The sequence below is a fragment of the Strix aluco genome, chromosome 2, assembly GCF_031877795.1.
Source record: "Strix aluco isolate bStrAlu1 chromosome 2, bStrAlu1.hap1, whole genome shotgun sequence".
NCBI classification, from domain to species: domain Eukaryota; kingdom Metazoa; phylum Chordata; class Aves; order Strigiformes; family Strigidae; genus Strix; species Strix aluco.
In genome coordinates, this window is record NC_133932.1 from 117,968,581 (window position 1) to 117,992,302 (window position 23,722).

Here is a 23,722-nt window from a genome sequence, read left to right on the forward strand (position 1 = left end):
TTTAGTATATTATTGCACGGGGAGAAAGTATCCTTTTTTTTACGTGGTTCCATTTCCATGCCTTTGAAGCATGTTATGAGACAGTGCTGAAGGTACCAGGGATACATTCCTTTTCAGGTCAAATAGGAAAATATATTTTTGATCCTTAAAATTATACTGACATTGTATTAATTACATTTGTGGTTTTGTGGTTATGTCCGCATGAGAGAAGCGTAAGGTTATAATAAGCTCGTGGCTTTGTTGTGATTAATTCTTATTTTTTCCTTTGTGGCATTGCTGGCTGGAGAATGACACTGAATCTGCATTCTTATCTCGATTGACTGTAGTGCTTACTGATTAGGTAAAAAATTTGGCAAGTTGTTATGATTTGAAAATGCATGACTAGCTATTTAGCTTTCTGAAAAACAATTGTTAATGAGAAGATACATTGCAACTTCTCAATGAATGAAAGCAATTTTTCAAAACTCGACACAAACAGTACCAATAATAAAACTGGTCAGGCTTCAGCAGAGTTGCGAGCAAGAGGCAAGTGGTCTCAACACACATCTTGAAGGATTTAGTTATTTAAAGTGTGAAAGTTATTGGTTATTTAATGACATCTGAATGGAAAACAGATTCCTTGAAACGAATGAAAATATATTGTGTGCATACAGAATACTTGTAGTACAAGTAATGGAAAGATCTGGTTATTAATAACAGGAGTCTGCTTGTTGTATAAACATCAGCTGCCTTAGAATTTCAGAAGCCTTGCAACAGTTTCTGCTTTAGTCAAGCATTCCAGTTTTGTGACATGCTACCATGAAATTTAAAATACTTAACAGAGAAGTCACTTTTTTTTTACACATACGAGCAAATTTCACAAACTCATACAATCATTCATCTCTGAATATTTTTCCTATTTGTAAAGATTTTTTATTTTTGTAGAACACCACACACTATCAACTACATTTATAACATACTGTCGGCATACCACAGAAAATCTCTCTGGGATTTTTTCTGCCATGGGTTCTGAATACTTTTGACAAATTACTTCAGTATTTTTTTTTAAATAAATTCAGTGGAACTTAATCAGTTCTGAAGCATCCTGCTTAACTGACAATTAAGTCTTAACAGATGTAGCGTGAAAATCAGACTCAATGAATTTTTATCACTCTTAAATGTATTTTAATTTCTTGCAACATATGTCCTTAACACACACAGGTATTGGTTTGTACCTAAGAAGTACAATCTGTTTTTAAAATTCCTTGGGTTGCATTCAGATATTTAGAATTGATGGGGATCTGGCGGACCCTCAGTGGATGATAGCAGGTGCCAGGAGTGCAGGTCAGGCTCCTGCCAAACTCTAGCATGTGTTCTAACCTCACATTTTCAGTGGTTTGTAACTCTTTCAGTGCTGATGGTTCTGTGCTTTTCCTTAGGCCAACAGTGAATTTTTATTATATTAGTCATATGGTTTATTCTTTTTTGAGTAACCTTGATACAGACTGATATTTTTTTTCCCTGCATGTTCTCATAAGAAATGTTAATTATGAGGGTTTTTTAAACATCTAAGGCAGAACCACTGAGTATCAATCACTTTCCTTCTAGGCAATAGCAGCAGGCAAGGTGTGCAGCTTGCTTTGGTAGATGAGAGGAGCTGTCCTTACTTGCCAAACAGCTGGGGTCTCCAGGGAGACCTTGGAGAAGTTCCACTGCTCCCTCTTTGGAAAACACTGGCATCGATTTCCTATGGGAGAAACTACCTGGGTTATGCTCTCTTTTTTTACTCTCCAGCCCTGCACCTGCAGTAGGTTATAGCACAGATTGTGCTCAGTAGCCTTTCTCATCTACTGTGAAACAAAAGCAAATACTGAGCTCAAAGACTTTTTTCCATGTGTAAAACACACAGGTTTCTCTTGTTAGAGCCACCTGCTTACATGGCAGTGCCCTCTCTTGGGTTTACCAGCTTCGTTACTGCAGAGAATTACAGCCGAGAGCCAACTTTTAGTAATTAAATCAATCTTCCAACATTGTCCAGTCCATCAGAGATCTCTGGTCCTCACACCACCATCCATAATGCTGGAGGACACCTGGTCATTCTGATGGCTATGTCTTTAGTTAAATATCTTTCCTCTCAGACCTGGGAGAGGCTTGTGCACCTGAAAGCATAAGGATTTTTCAGCCATAGCTAACAAGAAGATACCATGTTTTCCAACAAATCCTTGGTTCTTAGCAGGTGAAAGGTAGTTCAGCATCATTACTAGGTCCAAGTATGTCCTAACTGGCCATTCTTGTTTTTTCTAGTTAGCTTATCAGTATATAGAAAATGCCAGTATCCTGGGTCTTTGTTCACCAAGAGCTGTGGTCCTACCTGGCTTAATGAAAATTAAAAATGGGCTCCTTCTATGGAATTTGAATATAAAACATGGCTAAGCCAGCTGCCATTTGACTTTATCCAGACTATTTCAGTTGTCTCTCAGAAGAGCTGATGTTTGACATCTTCAGGACAAAACAGCTCATTTTCCCAAGTCTCTTTTCTAGCCTTGAATTCATGTCCTTTGCACCAATACCTCTGATACTGCTGGGACAGTGGAGTCTTGCTGCTGCATTAGTATTGGCAAGCACTAAGTCAGTCACGTATCCCACTGGAGAAACTGCCAGTTCCAGAAAACAGATGACTTTTGTCTTTTTTTGTTCCTCTCAATGTTTTTTGTTTTTCCTGGGGAAGAGTGAGATGTGTTTGTTCTTAACTGTGGACTGGATCCAAACAGTTGTGAGTCTGACAGAGCAGATTCTTATAATAGAGAATACTAAAATTAGTCATTTTGTCTCATGTGGATGGACATCTGCTTTTCCATTGGGACTGTATTTATTTACTGTGTCTGACAACTTCTGAACAGCCACCCACACCCTGACATAGCAATTATTTCTTCTCCATGGATTTTTTGGTGATAGAGAATGTGAGAGCTTGCTTCTGTTTTGCTGTCACTTTCTTGGGAGAAAATATAAAACCTAATGTTCAAAAATTTCATCTGCTTCTCTGGCTTTGTTCAAATTGGCAAGAGAGAACAACTGTTTAGTAGAAAAGAGCAGCGTTTTTTGTGATGTGTATGGTGGTAAAGGCAGTCTCTGCTGTTGAAAAAGTAAGGGGCTTTTAAACCAGTATGTTCAATTTAGAAGTACAGTGGGCAACATAAAATGACTTTCACTGAAAGAAAGCCATCTATTGTTTGCTTTTCATTTGCACCCACTTCGAGAATTGTAAAAAGCCTACTTAAAATTTGATTCAAATTTCAATTCACTCTCTTTCCTCTGCAACTAAAATAAATGCTCATTTCAGGAGGACAGTCCCTATTCTTTATGTCCAGTACTGCTGTAAGAAAGAAAAAGGATATCTGCATAGTCATACCATTCCAAGAACACTTGTATTTATTACCACAGCTTACCTGAGTTAACGTGTAATATCAGGTAATGTGTTTTTAAGGATTTGCATATTCTATTAGGGTGATACATAATGGCTTAGCACTTGTTTCTAGCATTTCATGGCTAATTATGTCAACATTTGTCATATATATTCTAAAAGTCAGCTATTATTTTAGCAGTTTAAAAACTTAACATACAGACCTTTTATAGATTTTTCATGCTCAGTTTAAAATTATTTGTAGCCACTGCTTATATTGGAAAAAGTGACACAGCATCCCCTCTGTTGCTTGAAAACTCTTATGATATCCAACCTAAAATTAATCACTGTCTCTTTAAACCCACTTGCCCTTGTGCCAACATTTTCCCATTACCTAAAATAGGGATTTTTTTTTTCTTTTGAATCTTAACACCATGATGCATTATAGATAATAATATTACCACTCAGTGCTGGTCTTGTTAGGTTAAGCAAACCCAGGCTTATTTTTATCTCCTCTGCCTGGGTGTGGCTTCTGTTCCATGGCTTCATGTAGGTAGCTTTATTCCATGCTTTTCTGAATTTGATTTCTTTTTATAAAGCCAACTTAATTCCCTGGCTCATAGCGCAATCCACTAGCAATCACTGTGGCCTAAGAGATGGAAGAAGGGTTGAAGTCAGGAACTTTTTAAATGCTGTTACTGAAACATCTGAATTGTCAAACTGCAGCTTCAGTCAAGGAGAAAAACGGTACAAAGCCATGCTCACTGGAGTGAAACACTTAAACTTGTTTAGCCTGTGCTTTACTCACAGTTGCTACATGCAGAAGAGCTTTCAGCACCATAGGTGCTTTGGTCCTCATTTGTAGCTCCATGTGTCTGCTAGGCTGAGGGTAGTACAGTAGAGAAAATTATTGTCTGTGTTCTTAGGTGAAGAAAGTTTTAATATAATCATGGAATTGTGATTAAGACAGAGATCTGGCAAAGAACATCCAAAGGGAGGTTAAGGGCTTGAGGCCCCTAGGTAATGTATATGCCTTTGCACAGGAACAGGAAAAATGGTTCATTTTTTCAGTCCAAGATTGCTCTTGGAGGAGCAATTAGTTTTGTCAGAGAAGCTGAGTACAGCAGGAAGGAGGCAAAGCAAGGATAATTAGAGGCAGTGGACACAGAAGCCCAGTATGCTGAAGGCTGCTACAAGTTAAATGAGAAGATGTTAGTGGGAATTTTGATATAACATATATTTATGCTTTTAGATTTATCTCCTCCTTTATCTTTACTGAACAAATATTTCTGTTATATTTCTGTTTTGACAGACCTAACGCAGTGTTTCCACTGGTGCTTAATAGTACCAGAATTATTTAGAAAATCTGAATATAAAATGAAAGGCAGGGTGAAGTCAAATGTCTTTTTGAGGTTTGCTTCATCAGGTGATTTGAATCCAGGGGAGAAAGCTTTTTTCCCTGGGGAAATAAGGCAATTATATAAAAGAATAACTTCATTTTTTTGAAAGAGGCTATTGATCTTTTTGTCTAGGTTTATTTTTTCTTTCTGCCAAACTTCTCTTTAGAAGGTGAGGAGTTTGAAGTCATAGGGGTAAGAGGTAGCTTATCTTTGCTTCTCTTATTCAGTCTCCAAAGTTCCCCCCTTAGAGCAGAGGAGGTCTTCTAGATGGTGCACGAGATTTTCTTTTCTGCTAATAAGGAAGGCTGATGGACACCATGTCAGTAATTTACTATTAAACGTACTATTGGCAGCATTTTTTTTTTTTTAACTTGCAAATTAACCAAACGCCTTTGGCCACTGCAATAAGGCATGATTAACATCTGGTTTTAAGCTCTTCTATGATTTCTCATTACTTTAGTTCTCACTGATTTTTTAGGGGAGTTCTCAGACTTTTCATGATCCTGTTCTTCTTTCCATTAGCACCTTATCTTCTGAATAAAGACAACATTTCAAATTAGGTTTATGTAACTTTCTTCATTCTGGTACTCAGAAACTAGCTAAAACTAGATTGCTTCAGTAGTCTTTTTGTGTGGAAAAAATAGGACAAACCCTTCTTAGCTTAAAATACAGGAGCATTCTGTTATCACTTAGATACCCTTGGAGCCCCTGCTGTAGGAAAACGTCCCAAACATCTGTTAATTGCTATGTGACAGATGTTAATGATGTATAAACAAGTCAGACTCAGCAGGGGCTGTTACTGGTTTGCTCAGAGCTTCTGTATGTGCTAATAACAGAATGAGCTAATCTTAGAAGTAGAAAGAAACTCCTGGCTAATTTAAAGTTAAAAGCGAGAATGACGTGGACCATCAACTGAAGGAGAGCAAGTCAGCCACTGAAAGGAACTCCGATTAAGCATGAGAAGAAAGAAAGAAAGAGAAAGAAAAAGAAAGAAAGAAAAGCTAGAGATTGCAATAATGCCTGAACCTGGAGAGTTATGGAAATAATGAAGTAGGGCTGTGCAGGATCAGTAAAATGCCCAAAGCGGTAGGCAGAATCTTCTGTAGGAAAATTCCCAAACATGGTCATTAGAATGTCCTTATCTTCTCACAGTGGCAGTTGGAAAAAGTAATGTCATCACTGGGGTCATCTGTATTAAAATGGCCTTCCTAAAATTTTTGTGTAAGGTTGCACTTCAGAGCCTTATAAAGGGAAAAGGTTCCTTCTGGAAATTTTGACATGACAGGATCAGCTTAATTCAGCTCTGAATAGCAATTCCCTTTATCACTAGTTATCCTTGTAATCTGCAGGAATCTATAATATCTGAAGTTAAGTGCTACAGTACTGCACCTATGCCAAAAGTCTCTTCCCCTAATATAGCACTCTTATTCTTTTTTTTTCTTATGCTGATTCACTAATCACTAATGGGAATTAGTTGCAATTGCTACAGTTCTGCTGAAAAAGAAAGTGATGCATTAGGTTCTACTAGAATAGACATCCGGTAATTCCGTTCATCCTTTTGATAAAACTAATTGCAAAATGGATCTGTTTCTTTGTTGAGTGTTTATTCACCCTTTTCTTTCAATGGATGGTGTCAGGAGAGTTTGGGAGGATGAACAGATGAATAATATCACCAACTGGAAAAAAAAAAATTATCTTGAGTAAAACCATAGAATATTAACAAGTGGATCCAAAACAATCTTATGCACTTTCTTTTGTTTAGATTTGTCATATGTTTTAGAAGTTACACTTACCCACGTTCAACACAGGTGGTATTTTCCAAATTTCTAGTAAAGAAGGTGATTTCATCCCTTTTTGTCTTCTTATACAAATGTATTTGTTGTTTCTTCAAGAAAAGTCTCCTTCAAAGCAGAGGTGAATAGGAGCTGCAGCTGTAATGAGCCCAAGTCACCCCGTACAGTAACTGAACATCTAGTGGGTGTTCACTTAATCCTTTCATTTTTAAGCAGAATTTATATCGGTTATAATTTACAAATTAACTGTTCTGTAAACTCAATAGCAATGCCCTCAAACATCTAATCACTGTAAATTGCATGTTCATGAATAGGACATGTTCTCGAAGATAAGCATAATAAGGTTCTGAATTTTTTTGGCATTTACTGTGCTCTGGACAGCAAGACAAAATGTCCCAGGCTTTGAGCTTAGACACAGAACTCTCATTAATACAATTACTAACACAGAATTGTTTCCTTTGAATAAAATGCCCAAATTCACTGTTAAACCCAGTACTTAGTGCTCTCGTGTCTTGACAAATAAGGCAAAAATGCTGTTTCTTCCTTCATAGAATGGTTTGGGTTGAAAGGGACCATAAAGATCATCTAGTTCCAACCCCCTGCCATGGGCAGGGACACCTTCCACTAGACCAGGTTGCTCAAAGCCCCGTCCAACCTGGCCTTGAACACTGCCAGGGAGGGGGCAGCCACAGCTTCTCTGGGCAACTTGTTCTAGTGTCTTACCACCCTCACAGTGAAGAATCTCTTCCTTATATCCAATCTAAATCTAACCTCTTCTGGTTTTAAAATCATTACCCCTCATTCTATCACTACGCTCCCTGATAGACAGTCCCTCCCCATCTTTCCCGTAGGCCCCCTTTAAGTACTGGAAGGCCACTATAAGGTGTCTCTGGAGACTCCTCTAGGCTGAACAACCCCCAACTCTCTCAGCCTGTCCTCACAGGGAAGGTGCTCCATCCCCCTGATCATCTTTGTGGCCTCCTCTGTACCCGCTTGAGCAGGGGATGCACTGTGGATGCAATCTTCAACTGCATAGGAATATTGTTGCCTTTGATATAAGCAAAGGGGGAAAATCCTAAAACTCCATATGAAACCTACCAACTCTTACTTGTATTTGGTGTTAGTGTAGGCTACAAAAGCACCTAAACTGATACTTTCCTATTGTGAAGTTGTTCAGATGACTGTATTAAATTAGAGAGACATCTTGTATTCATAGCCCTTCTAGAAACAAATGTGTACAAGCGTATTCAAAACCCAACAGGACATGGTCTTGGGCAACCTGCACTGACTGACCCTGCTTTGAGCTTTTTCCAGTTGTCACTATGAGAAAATAAGGCCATTCTAATTACCACGATGATCTCCAGAGCTCCCTTCCAAATTAAGATGTTCTGTGTATGAGGCAATTTCCCTCAACCACGGGGGAGCCACACTTCATGGGTCTTCCCGCAGGCTTCTCTGAAACTCCCAAGACCATCTTTTGCAATCACCAAGAAGGTGCTGTTTGTGCTGTGTTCTCTAGAATTGTTTCTACTGGGATGGAAATAAGAACGATAAGATGTTGGAAAGGATGTGTTTAGTCTGTGGAGGATGTAGGGTGGCCCTAAAGGAGTCGAATTCCAGACTTTCGATGGAAGGACAAGGCACTAGGAGAATGAAACAGGGGCAGCGATTACCACCATCATTAAAATAGCGCAGCAATAGAAATTGGGCACCCTGCTGATGAGATATCCAGATTTCACAATAGCAGTGCAGAAGGTCGTTAGCCATCTCTCTCTTTTCTTTTTTTTTCTTTTTTTTTTTTTTTTTTTTAATCTTCCAGAAGTCTGACTAGGGTTTGCTGGGATATGATGAAAGTTTCCCAAACTGATACTTCTACCAAAATTCCATTGTACTTTTCCAATCAGCTGTCACCTCTTGGAACATTTTTTGTGATATTTCTATGAACTTTTACTGTATGTTGCTGTAGTGCAAGTAAATTAGTCTTTAAAAGAAAAATACTGTTTGAACAAAAAAGAAAGCACTAATGATGGTGTAAATAATTTTGATATGTGATAGGGTGAAACAGGAAAAAAAGTGAGCTACTATATAAACTGAATCTAAATAGCTTTTTATATTTACAGGACTCTTGAGAATCCACTCAATTTATGTGAAATGTCAGTGCTTCTGGTTACTTACCCACTGCAGTAATTTAAATTGGCTTGATGCACTAATATGTCAGTTATTTACTGCTTGGACACAAGTGCTGTAAATGCCCTGCATCTGAACAGAATTATGGTAACAGCACTGCATTTTTCTTGCTGATACTGTGAATAACTTCAAGTTTTTCACAAAGTATTTCCAGTTTTAATTTTTAAATTATATCAAGTGATTACATTTTATTTTTTCTCTTCCACTGGGAATAAACAATATCAATAGTACCCTGAAGTTTGTACTTGGATGAATAAGTTTAAGAAAAAGCAAACTATTCATAAAAAAAGCAGTTGAAATAATATCACTATTGTCTTCTGAACCCAAACTACAGTTTAGAATTAATACATGCTTGCACATTTGAAAAATAGTTATAATGCATGAGCAAAAGTCTACTGGGAGCAATAGGACAAAGTAGGTGACCCACATGGTCGTGTGACCCACATGGTCGCTTCTGGCCTCATTATCTGTAATTCTTGCAAGTTGGAGTGTTCGTTACATATCAAAGTGCCATAAATAAACCATACAATTACTTTGTATAGTTTGACAGAGTTTGATATGATATGCAGTTCCTGCTTAGGGGATAAATTGCATCAAAGCAAGAAGGTGAAAAAGATAGTCTTCTCTGACACATGCCCTCTTTTTCCGTATTCCAGGGTGGGTAAGGTAGTTTTATTCTAGTGATAAATTCCCACACAAAGAATGAATTCTTCACCTGGCACCTCAGTTACGTTTGCCAGGAATTGAATCCAATTTGTAATAATTAACAGTCTTTAATATTCTTGTTCTTAGTCTTTAACTGCATTTTTTTTTTAACATTTTGTGAGATGCATGTGAAAAGTAACAGTTTGTCGTGGTAGAGAAGATCTCCAGATATATGGTAGAATACAAATTGTAAAGGAAGTGGCTGAATGAGATTCAATAGGGATAGTTGCTACAGTGGTGATGGTGGCTTTATATTGAGCACATGAACTTAAGTCTTACACAGCGAGTAAGAATCAATTTCTGGTGCTGTTAAGGTTTTGACCTTTTCTTCTTTCATTTTGGTAGTGGGATGATTAATTTGCACAGATTTTCATTCTGAATCCAAATTAATCTCTGCTTACAATTAAGATGCAATTTGCTCAAGTTGTGCATGCAGTTAGATTTTTAACTGTGTCATTTCATTGTTGTTCTTATCCTACTTTATTTTTCTTCTTATTTTTGTCATGCTTATCTTCTCTAGTTGTAAAGTAGATTACAGAGCCCTTAAGCCATGGATCATGACTTCTAACACTGTCTAGTAAAGCAACAGAATTAAACCTCTAGTGCTACAAGGCTATCATAATAGTTTATCTTCATCTGTTGTTAGTACCTTAACCTAACATGTGCTCCAGCACTATAGTATTTAAAAAACTAGTCTTTGTTAGCAAGAGGAGGTGACGACATAAAGCATAACGATGCTACAGTAATCATCTCTTCTTTATTTCAGGGTAGGACCAACTTCATTAATTGGGTTTTGAAGGCTTAGTCTAGCTTATGCTGTTCTCTTTGCTAGATGAGACTGACTACCATCTCAAGCCTAATACTAGGAATTTTTCTTGAGTTCAGGCTCTGTCTGGCTGCTCTTTGTGGAAGGAAGGTCCATGGTTTTGTGCAGATTCAGGAAATGCCATTCATCCCAAAAGTCTGAACTGCATAATGTTCCTGTAGATTGGCAGGAGTCATTCCCCACCCCTCTGATCTCAGAAACATGTGTTATGGATACAGCTTCTTCCAGGTAATTTTAATTGGCCTTTGTAATACTTTATTGCTCCAGTTATGCAGCCACTCTGCCACTTGAACCATAGTACACTTTGCCCTTGTATCTGATTAAGTTCTTAAAACAGAGAATACATGCCCTTAGCACTGCTAACATCAGGCTGAGCAACAGGAGGTTGGAAGAAGCAGATTACAGATACAACAAATACAAAAAGCAGTCATGGTGCGAGTTATCTGGCTGTGTGAAAAAGGGTTCATCTACTCAATTTAGATGTATAAAAGCTGAATGTCAGGTCAGAGCAAGTGATTGTAGCATTTCTTTAAAGTCAATGGAAGGAAACAGGTAAGTCCAAGGCCTGTATTAGACACCTATCTCAACCTGGAATAAATTTCTCTTTTGCTGTGTGTGTTTCTCTCCCTTGACTGTAAAGGGAGCCTGGGGTCATTAGTCAGGATGAGGTTTGTAGACAGAGATAATATCTTTTATTAGACCAGCTGCTGTAAGTTGGAAAAATTAGACAAGCTTTTGGGCATATGAGCTCTTCTTCAGATCTGAAATAGGAGCAGCAGATTTCAAAGTTAATTATAAACCCTTCTCTACGTATGTCCTTACACCATCATAGTTACAGCAAAGCACCATAGAGATCACTAACTCAGATTTAGGCATCTAATTTTTAGACCTCTAAATGAAGCCAGAGGAACCAAGCGTGAGGTGCTTATTTGGAAGTTTGAGGACTTGCATTTCACATGACACATTTTTCCTCTGGATGCTCCCTCCAGTCCTGATCTCAGAACCAGCCCAGAGGGCTGGCAGCCTCTGCTGCTGGGGAGATGCTCATCTGCGATTGTGCTCTCTGCTTGGCTTCTTGCTGCTTGTGTGTTACATGTGAAGTCTTAATTCGCATCCCATGCTCCTTTTGCAGCCAAGGGCTGCTGTTAACAGGCCTGTTAGACTTATCTGCTGGTTTGGAAGAAATAACTTTCTGTATGCTATATGTTCATTGCAGTGCAAGTCTTGTGGTAAGCTTGGAAGTTTGAACCTATTCTCAGCTTTTCCTATCTGCAGTTTGGGTTAGTTATTAAAAGAGAGCCCATCTGGGAGCAAGTCACTTTCCCTGGATAATACCTAAGGAAAAGTTGTTCCCCTGCTCTCCCTGCCATCCCTACAGACTCTTGCTACAGTCCCAGTGAGGACTGAGCTGCTCACGTGCTCTGTAGTGAGCACCACAAAATCTGTTTTTACCTGGATGACTGTGGTTATTTTGGAAGTCCTGGCACTGCTGATGACTTGGTGCCACGGTCTCTTTAACAGGTTTTGAAAACTGGCTTATCTTAATTTTTCAGTCTGTTTCAGTTTCCTAAAAGATTGTGTCATCCTTTGATGTTTTCTCCCTGCATCAGCATCCCACCCATTTTACCCCGGGCTGCCTTACTCACAGAGAAACCTTCTGGTATTGAGTGGCTCTGATGTGACTGCTCTTCTGAAATGGAGATTTGCCAGCACTGGCCTCGGCCCAGCACTGTATATTTCTTGTTTCCTCAGAGGAATGATTGCTCTAAATAAAGAAGGACAGATGCAAAGCTTGTTTTGTAAAGCATATCAAAAGCTTCTATTACTGCAAATTGCCTTTTCCACTGGGCATACTTGAATTTTAATTCAGGTGGTTCAATTCACTAATTCATGTGATTGAAATGACTTTTATCAATTATCTTTCAATGGAGCAGTGCACTAGTTCAGTAAAAGCTTTCTAGCTGAAGTGTATTCTTAATTCATTTAAATAGCATGCTCATTTATTATTCAGATACTGGTTTGCCAGGAGCTATCATAGGAATCTGACCACTTGGTTTGTTATGTTTTTCAAAAAGCCTTAATTTTTTTTTGCTATCCTTGATTTATCTCCAATATCACCAATATTTCAAAAGGAGGCCTTAAAGAACTAATTACTGGCTTGAATTTTTGCCTTTTACATTACTGGTTTCATTATCAGTAAGTACTTTATAAATGCATAGAAGAGCTTTAAAGAGCTGAGAATGTAAATAAGGCAGATAAACAAAGGACACCTTGTTGAGATAAGGTACTTGTCCAGTATCATAAAAATATCTGAGAGAGAGCTGCATATGAAATACAAGCTATTGAATTTCAATGATCTTCCATTTTGGGCTAATTTAAACAAAAATTTTAACGGGATCTCCTCAAGAAAATCAACATACACGATTCTTATCTAACCCAGCTTGCCGGGGCACAGGGACAGGATTCTCAGAGTTCAGCTTGTGTGAAAGCTGGCAGCCAGCTAAAACAGAGAAATACAAATTCTTGGTCCCATGGCAGGCAAGGCTTGCAGGGTGGACTCTTCTATAAAGGCTACAGCATAAGCTGTGCACAGTGGGTTTGGTTTTTAAAATGCCCCGATCCTCAGATTACGACTGCGCTGAAATCTTATCCAGTTTAAAAGGTTTGTTTCGCTCATCATTTTGCAGACTCAGAGTTTGTTTGAATTGTGACATACTTAATGCTATTATCTTAATTTTTCATGAAAAAACAAATGGTTTCCTAGTACTCCAGTATGACTTTGAACTTGTCAAGCTTCAGCAAAGATAGCAATGATTACCATCTAAAATTAAAAAACTGGGAGAACAATTTTTTTGGTTTTACTTGTTTATCACTGTGTCTGTCTGAAATGGAGCTAAAAAGACATCCTGGTCAAACTATCTCAGTGACATTGATGATAAAAGGGACAGGAGTTGTCTTCCTAGGAAAAGATACCTATTTTATACTGTTCTCATTTGAAGTTAAGGCTGTGGAGAAAGATTGATTCAAAAATTAATTTTCATTTCCATATTGCAAAAGTGGAACAATCTTGCAGACATGTAAAATTATGTTTTCATGCAGATAGTAGTAACTTCCCTACTTTTGCTTTGGCATTTGATTGTTGTTATAACGGTTGATCTTAGTGATTTTGTTTATTCTTTGGCTCTGAAGGTCTTTTGTCAGATCTAAGCCTTTCCTTAGCTGTACAGGTGTAAATGGGTGGTACTGAGTGCAAGTGGGTACTTGTTTAATTCAGCCCTTTCCTAATGTTAATCCTAACATTGATGTCAGGTCTATTCTACATCTTAGTGTAAAAAACTGATAGACGATGGAAACACTTCTATTGTAAGAAATGTATGTGACAAAATACCCAGATTTGCCGAGGGCAAATTAAAGCTGACATAGCTGCTTTTGGCAGTGTTTTCTTAATTACAGTTGTCAGCTAACTTTCTTGGCTAAAAGCACAGAATTTGTGTGCTTCTAAGTAGACTCAGTATTCATTCAACTTAAAAAGCTAAAATGGCTTTTTGTCCATGAAAGGTGTGTCTGTACTTCATTGTTGTTTCATGGATCCGCTATAGATGATGAAAATTAGATTACAGCATCTGTAAAATATGTGGAGACCCTTGAAAATACTCACTGTCCTTTAAGGCAGAATTCTATCACAGTTTTGGCAGGTCTGTAAGAAAAAAAAAAAAAAAGACTTGTTTTTCTTCTCATTCATTCAAGCTCAAAACAATAAAAATTCCAAGTTTCTTTCTCTGATACCAAAGCAAGACACTATGACAAACAAGTTTTCTAATATGTCATTAATTTACCCATTAGTAAGAATCTATCAAGGTAAAAGAATAAACTATGGAAAAGTGCATCTTTTCCTCCTTAGATCTTTTACTTATTAGATTAAATAGTTCCTAATAATTATAACCATTGCTTGTATTCCTCAGAGAGAGACTTAGATCTTGATATATTTGTAGTCATGTGTCAGGAATGACAGCACCAAGATATAATTGATAGAAAGGAAGAGGCTTTTTTTTCAGTGTCTGGACTGGGTAAGAAAACTGTTGATACCTTTGCAGTGCAATTTCTGCAAAGAGGAGTTATACCTTCTTTTCCTAATTATTGTAGACAAAGCCTTAAAAGACATGGTTCCTCAGAGTGTTGCATGTTTGATACGGTAGTGTGTGATATTAACAGAGCTTTCTTTGTTGGTGTTTAAAGGGATCTCATTGTTAGGAAGTGAATAAATGGAGAGAATAAGCACCAAGAGCTAAATTAGTGTTCAAGGAATATTATGAGTGCTACAATGAAAGTAGCTAATGTTTCCAAGTGAAAACAGATTTCAGTCTTCACAGATGATTTTATATGGTGACAGTACCAACAGAATATAACTGGGTTTAATTCTTAGAAAATATTCAAATAATTATTGGAGGAAACTCATTCTACAGTTTAAATTATTACATCATTATAAGATCATATTTTAATACTCTACACAAACAGCAATATGAAAAATAACACTAGTGTCCCAAATGTCAGGTTTTTTTCCAAAAAATTCCTGGCCTACTGGTACATGTGCTTGCTGACATCTGTATGCCATTTTCATTTGACTAGGTTATTGAATCTTTTGATTTTGAAGCTCATTTGAGAGGAGCACCATTAAAAGTCTCTACATTTATTACTCTACTGTATGTACTACTTAGAAAAGTAGAAATGTCTTCATTTATATCTCAATCTGTCCCTTTCCCTCCTGCCTTTTTTCCTCTTTTATTGTAGCAGCTGCCCCTTGTGCAGTCAGTCGTAGCAGGGACCAACTCACCCACCTCATTCTGCCCCTCTCCACGTGCTGGGGTGATGTGACTGTCCTCTTCCTCTTCTGCTGCTCAGCAAAGGTGTCCTCTCCTCCCACAGTCCCTTCACCCGTGCCAGGATTCCCCAGTCAAGGGTAGCATGAGCACCTCTGTATCATCGTTGTTACTGTCTTTTCATCTCTGAAGGAGGTCAGTCAGCATGTCAACATCTTAAACATCCTCTGGAGGGTGGCCACAGCTGAATGCAAGAGTGCTGCAGCCGTTTGTATGAGCTCTAGGCAGTTGCAGTTGTGACTGCTAGCTGGTGAAAAGAGAATCCATACGTCTACAACAGATTTTCCTTCTCCTTCTTAATTTTTATCAGGGTAGAGTAATTCTCATAAAACTGGGTAGCTGAAGTATTTCAGAGTTACTGTGCTGAATACAACACGGAGAATCACAGACTTAACCAAGTGTAGAGCCTCACAAACTTGGCCAACTAGTGTCTCAACTGTAGCTCCCAGTGCTTACTCCTTACCTTCCATCAATCATTCATGCCTTTGCTGTTCCAGCTCACAGTTTGTCTCCCTTTATCATCCTGCTGGATGCTGGCAAAAGGTGCCTGCAGTGGCACGTCCTATCCCAGATGTGATGCTCTTGGGGCCACCAGGAGAATGGAGTGAGTGGAGCTGCTGTTAACCAAATAAGGCTGTATGGCCGGCTTCAATACAGACAACCAGTACAAAGATCACTCACAGTGAAAAACATTGCAGGGTGGTTTTCCCTTTTTTCTTTCAGTTACTGTTTTTTGCAGACCTACAGCCTGACTCATTCCCTCCTATGTGGGTCTCTCAGAGCCGAAAGAGCTGCTGTAGTTTAATTCCACGTTGCAATGTGCTGTACAGAGGCGGTGACATTTCAAAGCTAAGATCTGAATCACTTAATTTGCTAAATAGCCATTCATTAAAATGCTCTGCAGCCGTGAACAGTGTTAAACTGTGGTGTTACATCGCACTGCTCAGGACTCAACCTTACTGGATGTAGTGATTTTTGCTTGTTCTCTCAGACTGTTATTAGTCTGACTTCTTTTATCTCAAATGAGGCAAAGTAGAAGATTTCATACTTCCTAGGAGCTAGAAGGTATCTATCTGTGTAGCTTTATGTATGTGTGTAAATACATGTACACGCACTGCACAAAAATGTATTCATCCACAGTAACAGGTGGTGCTGGCAACACCTGTTGCTGGGGTCACTCAACACTCCAGTATTAAACCTCTAATTTTAGTTGCTTATAACTTTTGTCAAACTTAAACATTTGGGATGCAATGTTATGTGCCAGGTGTCTGCCTTAGGCTGATTTGGGGGAGGGAGATGGGGAGAGGAATTTATCAGCAAAACTGTTACTGCCAGTTCAGGGAGCAGAGGCCAGGGCACTGGTTTGCCTGTGCTGAAAAATGAACTATTGCTGCTTGAGATGTTCCAGCAGCTTTCCTCATCCAAAGCCAAAAGTTGCCAGTGGAGACCCCCTGCAGCTGGGCATGTCTCTTGCCAACATTATGGAAATTTGCTGTTTTACTGAGAATGCACCTCTGTCTGGCTAAATTATGGGCCTGTGAAAGTGCTTGGTAGAAGTTTGTTGACAGCTGTCCACCAGGCCACCTCCATCATGTCCGTTTCCAAACAGCAGTGCTGCGCTGGTGACCCTTTGGATGCAAGATGCCCGTGAAGCAGCAGAGCAAGCCTTGGAGTCTGAGCATGGAGCAAAGCAGGCTGCTGCTAGCAGGGGCACCAGTCCTCAGAGCAAATGCAAGCAGCTTGGCTTGTGCTTACACAGTGTGAATAAATAGGAGGAAATGGCCAGCTGGAATCCAGAGGAACTGGTAATGAAGAAAGGGAGCGATGGGCTGAGAGTGGTAAGAGTGAGGGACACAGGGTTTTAAGAACTGTGTGAGGAGAAATGATGAGGAGACAAACCGGTGTGATAGGGCAGAGACTGAGAAGGGATGGAGCAGAGCTCCTGCCAGTCCATGACTGCAGAATTTCTGTGGTCCATGCATAATCAGCTGAAACGTTCCATTGATAATACATCACAGCTCCTCAAACGAGTGATTTACACAGGAATACAACCTATTTTACTCCTACCAGTGGCTCCCCTATTTGAGTGTATAGACTTGAACCTACTAATAAACACTTGAAAGTTTGTATGGTTTCAGCTGATGCTGTTTCAGGAGGCAGAGTTGTTCGTTTTACTTGTTCTTAATAGAAACATTAACGTTTTCATTCTTTTTTCTTTTTTAGTGTTTCTTAGCTTTTGTATATTCAACCTGCCCTTGAAGGATTATTATGTGTATATGCAAATCCCTTCGTTTCTTACCGTATAATCTTGCTTTGGAGTCTGTACTATATTTGCAGCTCACAGTACACAAAATCACACTAGTAAGTCAGTCAGATACCAAAGTGGTCTGTGGTTTCATCTAGGTTGCAAGAACATTTGAACAGACTCCTCATATTATTTTTAAAAGTTGTCCTTTCTTGATCATTGTGGGAATTAGAAACAAACTGGCTGTTGCAAAATACTCTGTTTCATATTACTTAGCATTTTCCCATAAAAATCTGAAGAAATGCCACAGAACCTGACCAAAGTTTAAATTCAGTTTGTTATTGAATGACGATGGGTTTTTTTGTTATAGGTAAAGCCTCAGCCAAGAAACTGACAAAAAAGGTAAGCAAAATGATCATTTCCTTCTTAAAAAGAACTTTCATTCTTCCTGTTACCCAACTGAATAGACTTCTCTTTCAAAACTGGCTTCATGTTTTCTTGTTTGTATCTTTAAAGGAGGTAGATGCTGCACTGCTATGTGTTGCCAAAGCTAAACCAGGACCAACCTTTTTTAGAGAGCTTGGTGATAAAGGTAACAAGCACTTTTGATACTGAAAAATACATCTTTTTATCTCATTATATGGTACGAATTGAATGTATTTTTAAGAAGGTTTCATGAATTTGACTTCATCATTTAAGAAGGTTTCATGAATTTGACTTCATCCCCATCTAGCCTGTAGCTGCCTCCTTGGCAAATCTCTTGGTTATGCAAGAGAGAGTAAAAAGGCAGGGCTGGGAATTGAAAGCCTTCTGAGGTGCAGGAGGAGACATGAAGTAAATCAGAAAGCCTGCTTGGAGAAGAGAGAGGGGCTAAAGGGATGACTAGCACAAAATGGACTTTTAAGACTTGTTGTTAATAAGCTGCTGTTTCACTATATAACTTAAATGCATGGAAACTAAAAATAAAATTTGTATCTAGTTATGTAAAGTGGCATCCGTGATTCCAAGAGCAGTTGAACTTATTTCTCCATCTTCAGGAGCTTGGTGGTCCCTCACAGCACTGATGTGCTTCAGTTTCTTTTCAGCCAGCATTTCCACCTTATATCAAACCACATAAAGAGAAGACTCTGAGAACAGGTTATTGTTTGTATAACAACAGAAAATTAAAGAACACCAAATAAACATGTCATTAGCATAAATTAATTGAAGGGAGAAAACAAACAAGAGGATCAGGGAAACCAAATAGATGAGTAATTAACTATTTCACCATAACAAAGACTGAAATTCCCAAACTAATGAGAAAGACTGACAGCATCTATTCACAAACTTTCTGTATCGTAGAGTTCAGCCTGAATCCCTTATCCCGTGGATGTTTCTGGAAAATAAAGCTGCCTTTGCACTGCTGCAGTTCCTTGGCAGGCATGAGCCACAGTCTCCATACACAGCAGATCCCTGGGCATGGCTGGCAGTTTATGCCAAGAGAGCAGCCCTCAATCTCAGCCTGCAGCGTTTTGCCTGCCCTTCAGCCTCACGGCCTTGTCTGCGTGCAGTTCATTTCTTGCATCCTTTTGCAGATGTGGAGGGATCTTCAGCTGGGTGCCTTGCTTGTCAGTCCACTCCTGCAAGCCCCAGCATACCCCAGCAGCCCTGAAACATCTCTGAACAAACTTAACAATTTTTTCCTATCCTAGGGAAGGCTGCATTTTGTATTGAATAGTCATTCCCTGCCTTTTCCAAATACTGATCATCATGTGCTTTCCCAGAACTGGGTTTAAGGGATTCCCAGTCTTTAATTCTTGGGTATTCTTTCTTTACCCCTGCTTTTTTAGAGCCTTTCTTTTTCTAGTGGTTGCCACTGCAGATCCCCAAAACACTCTCTCTGGGAAACCAGGGATACACCAACTGGAAGTGAAAACACAGCAAATGAGTGCAGCTTCCTTTCATTGCACCTCTCCCAGCTGACTGCTCAGCAAAAGTGGGCTCGGTGATACATTCAGCCTCACATCTTCTGCATTCTGGACATGACATTGATCTCCCCTTGCTTAGGACTCTGGGTCCAGATTCTCTGTCCTTCAAAGGTCAGATAGAAGTTTGAGATGATGCAGGAACGTTCAGTACAGTCATCCATATGTCTCCACAGCATATGGAGTTTTTACAGTTTTTGGTTGTGATGCCTATTCAGTGACTTTGATGCTTTTGCTTTGAGATGTGTTATTATTACATTTTAAAAATGTAAATATTTGTGTATTAAATACTGCTTTTACCAGAATAATGCTGCTTATTTTAACTACCTTCAAATTGTTATTTAAATATCAAGTGGAGGGAAAACTGTCATCAGTCCAGTTTGTAAAATGCAACGCTAGGGAATTCTGCCTTCTAGTGGCCAGTTTGAAAATTCATGTCATATTTTGGGTGTACACTTACGATTTATTCAGCAATAAGAATATTGTACTGTCAGCATTTGCTATAAAGTTTGAGGGTAGAGGTTTCCAGGGAGGGATAGGGAAGGTTCGTGTAGTGTTAGAAAATGACAGATTTTGACACTGCTAACCGCAGATACTTGGCTGCAAGTATGCTGAGTCATTCAACAGTATGTGAAGCTTTTATCTTTTAAATTTTGCTTGGACATGAATATAATCTTCTACACGTTTTGGGGTGATTTTTTAAGAATTTGTTGCATTGCATCTTTTAATTTTAGTAACTTTGTAGTGATTACTGTAGAATAAAAAGAAGATTACCAAAATATTTAATTTACTTTATGGATAGGGTAAATTGGCCATTCACTACAAGTAGTAAAAGGACAATAAAATTAAAAGAAGAATTTTTATGGAAATGAGTCCACAAGTTTAAAAAATCTTATCTCAGTTTGTTTTAGTATAATCAGTCTGCCAGAAAATGACAGGCAGGCTGTGGATTTGCTTTAAAGCACTGAGAAGGTTTTCTACATATTTTTATTATATTTACCTTTTTACCTATTTCACTATAGTGGCTTTTCAATCAGCTTATGATAAGATGATGAAAACAGAGTCTGTGTCTCGCCCCTGCCATTTCTTGCAAGGCTTTTCTCTCCAGCCCTCTGCAACTGGAGTGAGTAGAGCCATCATGCTTCTCCCTTGAGCATTCAATAAGGAGGGTGTTGTCTTTAAATTGGTCGTTTATTTATATCCTACCATCTCCATATAAATTTTGCAAATTCTTTCTGCAAAATATAAGGTACAATGTTCCCTGTCTACCCATATAGTTAAGACTCCAGGCACTCAGCATTTTGTTATCTTATTACAACTTTTTTTTCTTTGACTTCTATGACAAACATAATCCACCATGTTAATATCCTTTCAAATGCTTTGATAAATATGTTTTTCTTACATGACTCCTTTGAGTGTGTCATCTCTTCTTTTGTATCCCAACACTGGGCTCTCCTTGTTCTGTTTTATGTAGCATAAGCTGCTTGTCTTCACCTTCCAGGTCTTCCCTAGACTGTCCCTGTGCAGCACATCTCAAGACAGCCAAGACGCAGACTCCCACTTCTCTTTCGCCAGTGATGTTGGCCTTCATTGCTTTCTGGTTAAATTTTCAGGCAGGGATCTTTATGCTGATATCGTTGCAGTCCATGACCAGGAAGTGTTTTCTAGATAGACTTCAAAAGTTACCTCCTTGTCTTCCTTTATATTCGTCCTTTAAACATTTTTTTGCTGTGTCACACAAAACAAAATTAGGGAGCAGGAATCTTCATCACTGTCCACCACACTATTTGCTTGATTTCTTTTCCTCTCCTATTTGTTTCTCTCAATTTTTTAATTTTGTCTTATACTTAGGCGCATAAGCTAAAAAATGGGGTAAGAGTTCTCTCTCTGTTTGGTTTTGAATTTGTAGAAATCCTGGGCACTTTGTCTAGGAACACAATTCCAAGTTTTACAGCAATGCAAATAATAATTTACATTCTTGCAATGGCATTAACCCTAAAACTCGTGAGCAAAACTAAATCTTTGAGATTAAAGTATTTTTTATTTCCACAGTGTATGACTGTAGTCCTGTGCTGATTTACACATGATGCATGCTGGATAATAGGGTGAATAGCCCTATTTTGATGGAGAGGAAAGCTGAGATACGGAACCAGAGTGAACTGGCATTAGACCTGTCTTTGGCTAGGATTTGTTCTCAGATTTTCAGACTCACATTCAGCAATTCAGTATTTCTAAACTCTGGTACTTAAAACTTAAAGTGTTAAGTCACTATCTGAGGTCAAATACAAATGCTGTTGGCTCTGCATAGTAATTTATCAGAAGTTAATTGTTTATCACTGAAGCTTAAGTGGATTCCTTATCTATCAATTAACTAAATAAATTATTAAAAATAGTTTATCTTTGCACAGATAGGCATGTTTGAATTTCATTATTTTAAGCAGCTTCAGCATTATACAATGTTTAATTCACATGTTAAAAGTAGCTCGGTTATTTTGAAAAGTGATTTATAAAAAAGCCCTTTACATTTTTTTCCCCAAACAGTATTGCAAGGCAGATGGTTCAGATTCTGTTGTTTAACCACCCTCGTTATGTGCTCTCTATCTTTAGCTTGTATGCTCTATTTTGACGCTATCACATCCTTGTGTTTGTTCAGGCTTTTCACTTAAGGCGGTATTTCAAAGGAAAACACTGGAATTTTCCTTCAAAAGGGGGGAAAATACTTTCACCTTGTAGAAAGGACATGTTCCTATTTAAATAAAAAAAAGAAGCCTCCTCTTGGCACGCAGCCCAGCAGTACTATCAGCACAATCTAGCAGCTTGGCAGCTTTGCGTGTTGCCATGTTCCCCTTGAGAATTAGAGGGAAGCTATTCTCCGCCTTCACGAGCCTGCCAAAGGATGGAGGACTTTGATCCTTCAGGGAAACGTTAGAGTAGTTCTCCTCCCAGGTACTAAATGTGACAAAGCGCATTTAATTTATTTGCCTTTTATATAAACATTGAATGTTTTCAGTGAGAATCTAAAGATTTAGTGTAGGCCTTTTATTAATACCAAATAAACCTTACTTTCTTGATTAGACATGAACATTGATGAGTCTCTGGATAGGGAATTTTGCCTTCAGAGCACTAAAAACAGAAGTAAAAACTTTATTAAATAATAACATGGCTTACTTTCATAACCTATTTAATATGATGTTAAACTACATTTTTTATATTTATAAGATTTGATCTTTCAAGTCTTGCTATAAGTTTGAGGGGTTTTTTGCAAGTCATTTTTTAACTCTTTATTTCAGGGTTGATATCTTATGCAGAGTACCTATTTTTGCTGACAATCCTTACAAGTAAGTATTATATATTTAAAATACATGTGCGTAAATACCCAGCTACTAACAGCTTTCCAGGAACTTTTTCTGATATTTTTTAACTTCTAAATTTCTACATTATAGTAAAATATAAAGAACTATTGTATATAGAGTGATAAGGCATTAATATAAATGGATGTAACTTTAATTGATTGCAGCTAGTTTCGTCATTGGTACATAACAGTACTTCAAAAATCATGATAATCCCTGTACCATGGGATCAGAAGAGTCTTTCAAGAGACTTTGAGAGAGGGGACACATTGGTTACAGGACCACATAATAAGAGGAAGAAGAACAGTGGGGGAAGATAAATAATTTGTCTTCTGTATAATAGTTTTAGTCATTATGGACAATGAGACATTAACATTCTAGCTCATGCAGTGGTTTAATAAGATGTTGTGGTGTGTGAAAAGTTGTTGCCTATTATTCGTGTGTTCAGATATGCAATGAATGATACACATAAAAGTATCTTTTTGACTTTTTAATCTTTTTTTTCTCCTCTGTTCCTTTTTACTTTATTTCCTCCAAGTATTTTGCATGTATTTCTGCGCCTTCCTTTGTCTCCTTGTTTTTTCTCTGACATGTTTTTTAAAAAATTTTTTGTTTGGTACCTGCTTTATTTGCAAACAGCAGACATTTACTATCGTGCATAAAAGTGAGCTTGGATTTTCTGGGTTACTTACTCTGTGCCATGCTTGCCACCTCCCTGTGCTGTTCTGATGAAGTGTAGGTGATGCTGGAAAATACCAAGGTTTGAGATAAGATGTGTACAATGAGCATTACGCAGTGAGACCCATAGACTAGTAGTGAAGTAGTCCACATGCATGTCCATGTAATAGTCCACATGCAGTCTTGTCTGACTGACTTCTACAGGTCAGCAAGGGACAAAATCAGGCATACTAGATCTCATGGTATCAGTGGGTGGGGAAAGGAAAGAAGAAAGCAGTCATTCTTATCCCAATGGACTGTAGATGCTTGAGCCTCATC

At 38.3% G+C, this 23,722-nt stretch overlaps 1 protein-coding gene across 2 annotated transcripts in view; it reads left to right on the forward strand.

The window, feature by feature from the left end:
• The window catches only part of MICU2 (mitochondrial calcium uptake 2), a 147,210-nt gene that overhangs the window by 88,736 nt on the left and 34,752 nt on the right, over window positions 1–23,722 (forward strand). The window contains exons 3-5 of one of the 2 annotated variants that reach the window (XM_074816024.1): window positions 17,783–17,814; window positions 17,929–18,004; window positions 22,667–22,714. In XM_074816024.1, coding sequence (XP_074672125.1) covers window positions 17,783–17,814; window positions 17,929–18,004; window positions 22,667–22,714 — 156 coding nt within the window. The remainder of the gene's footprint in view (window positions 1–17,782; window positions 17,815–17,928; window positions 18,005–22,666; window positions 22,715–23,722) is intronic. The other variant, XM_074816025.1, reaches the window with a different exon arrangement.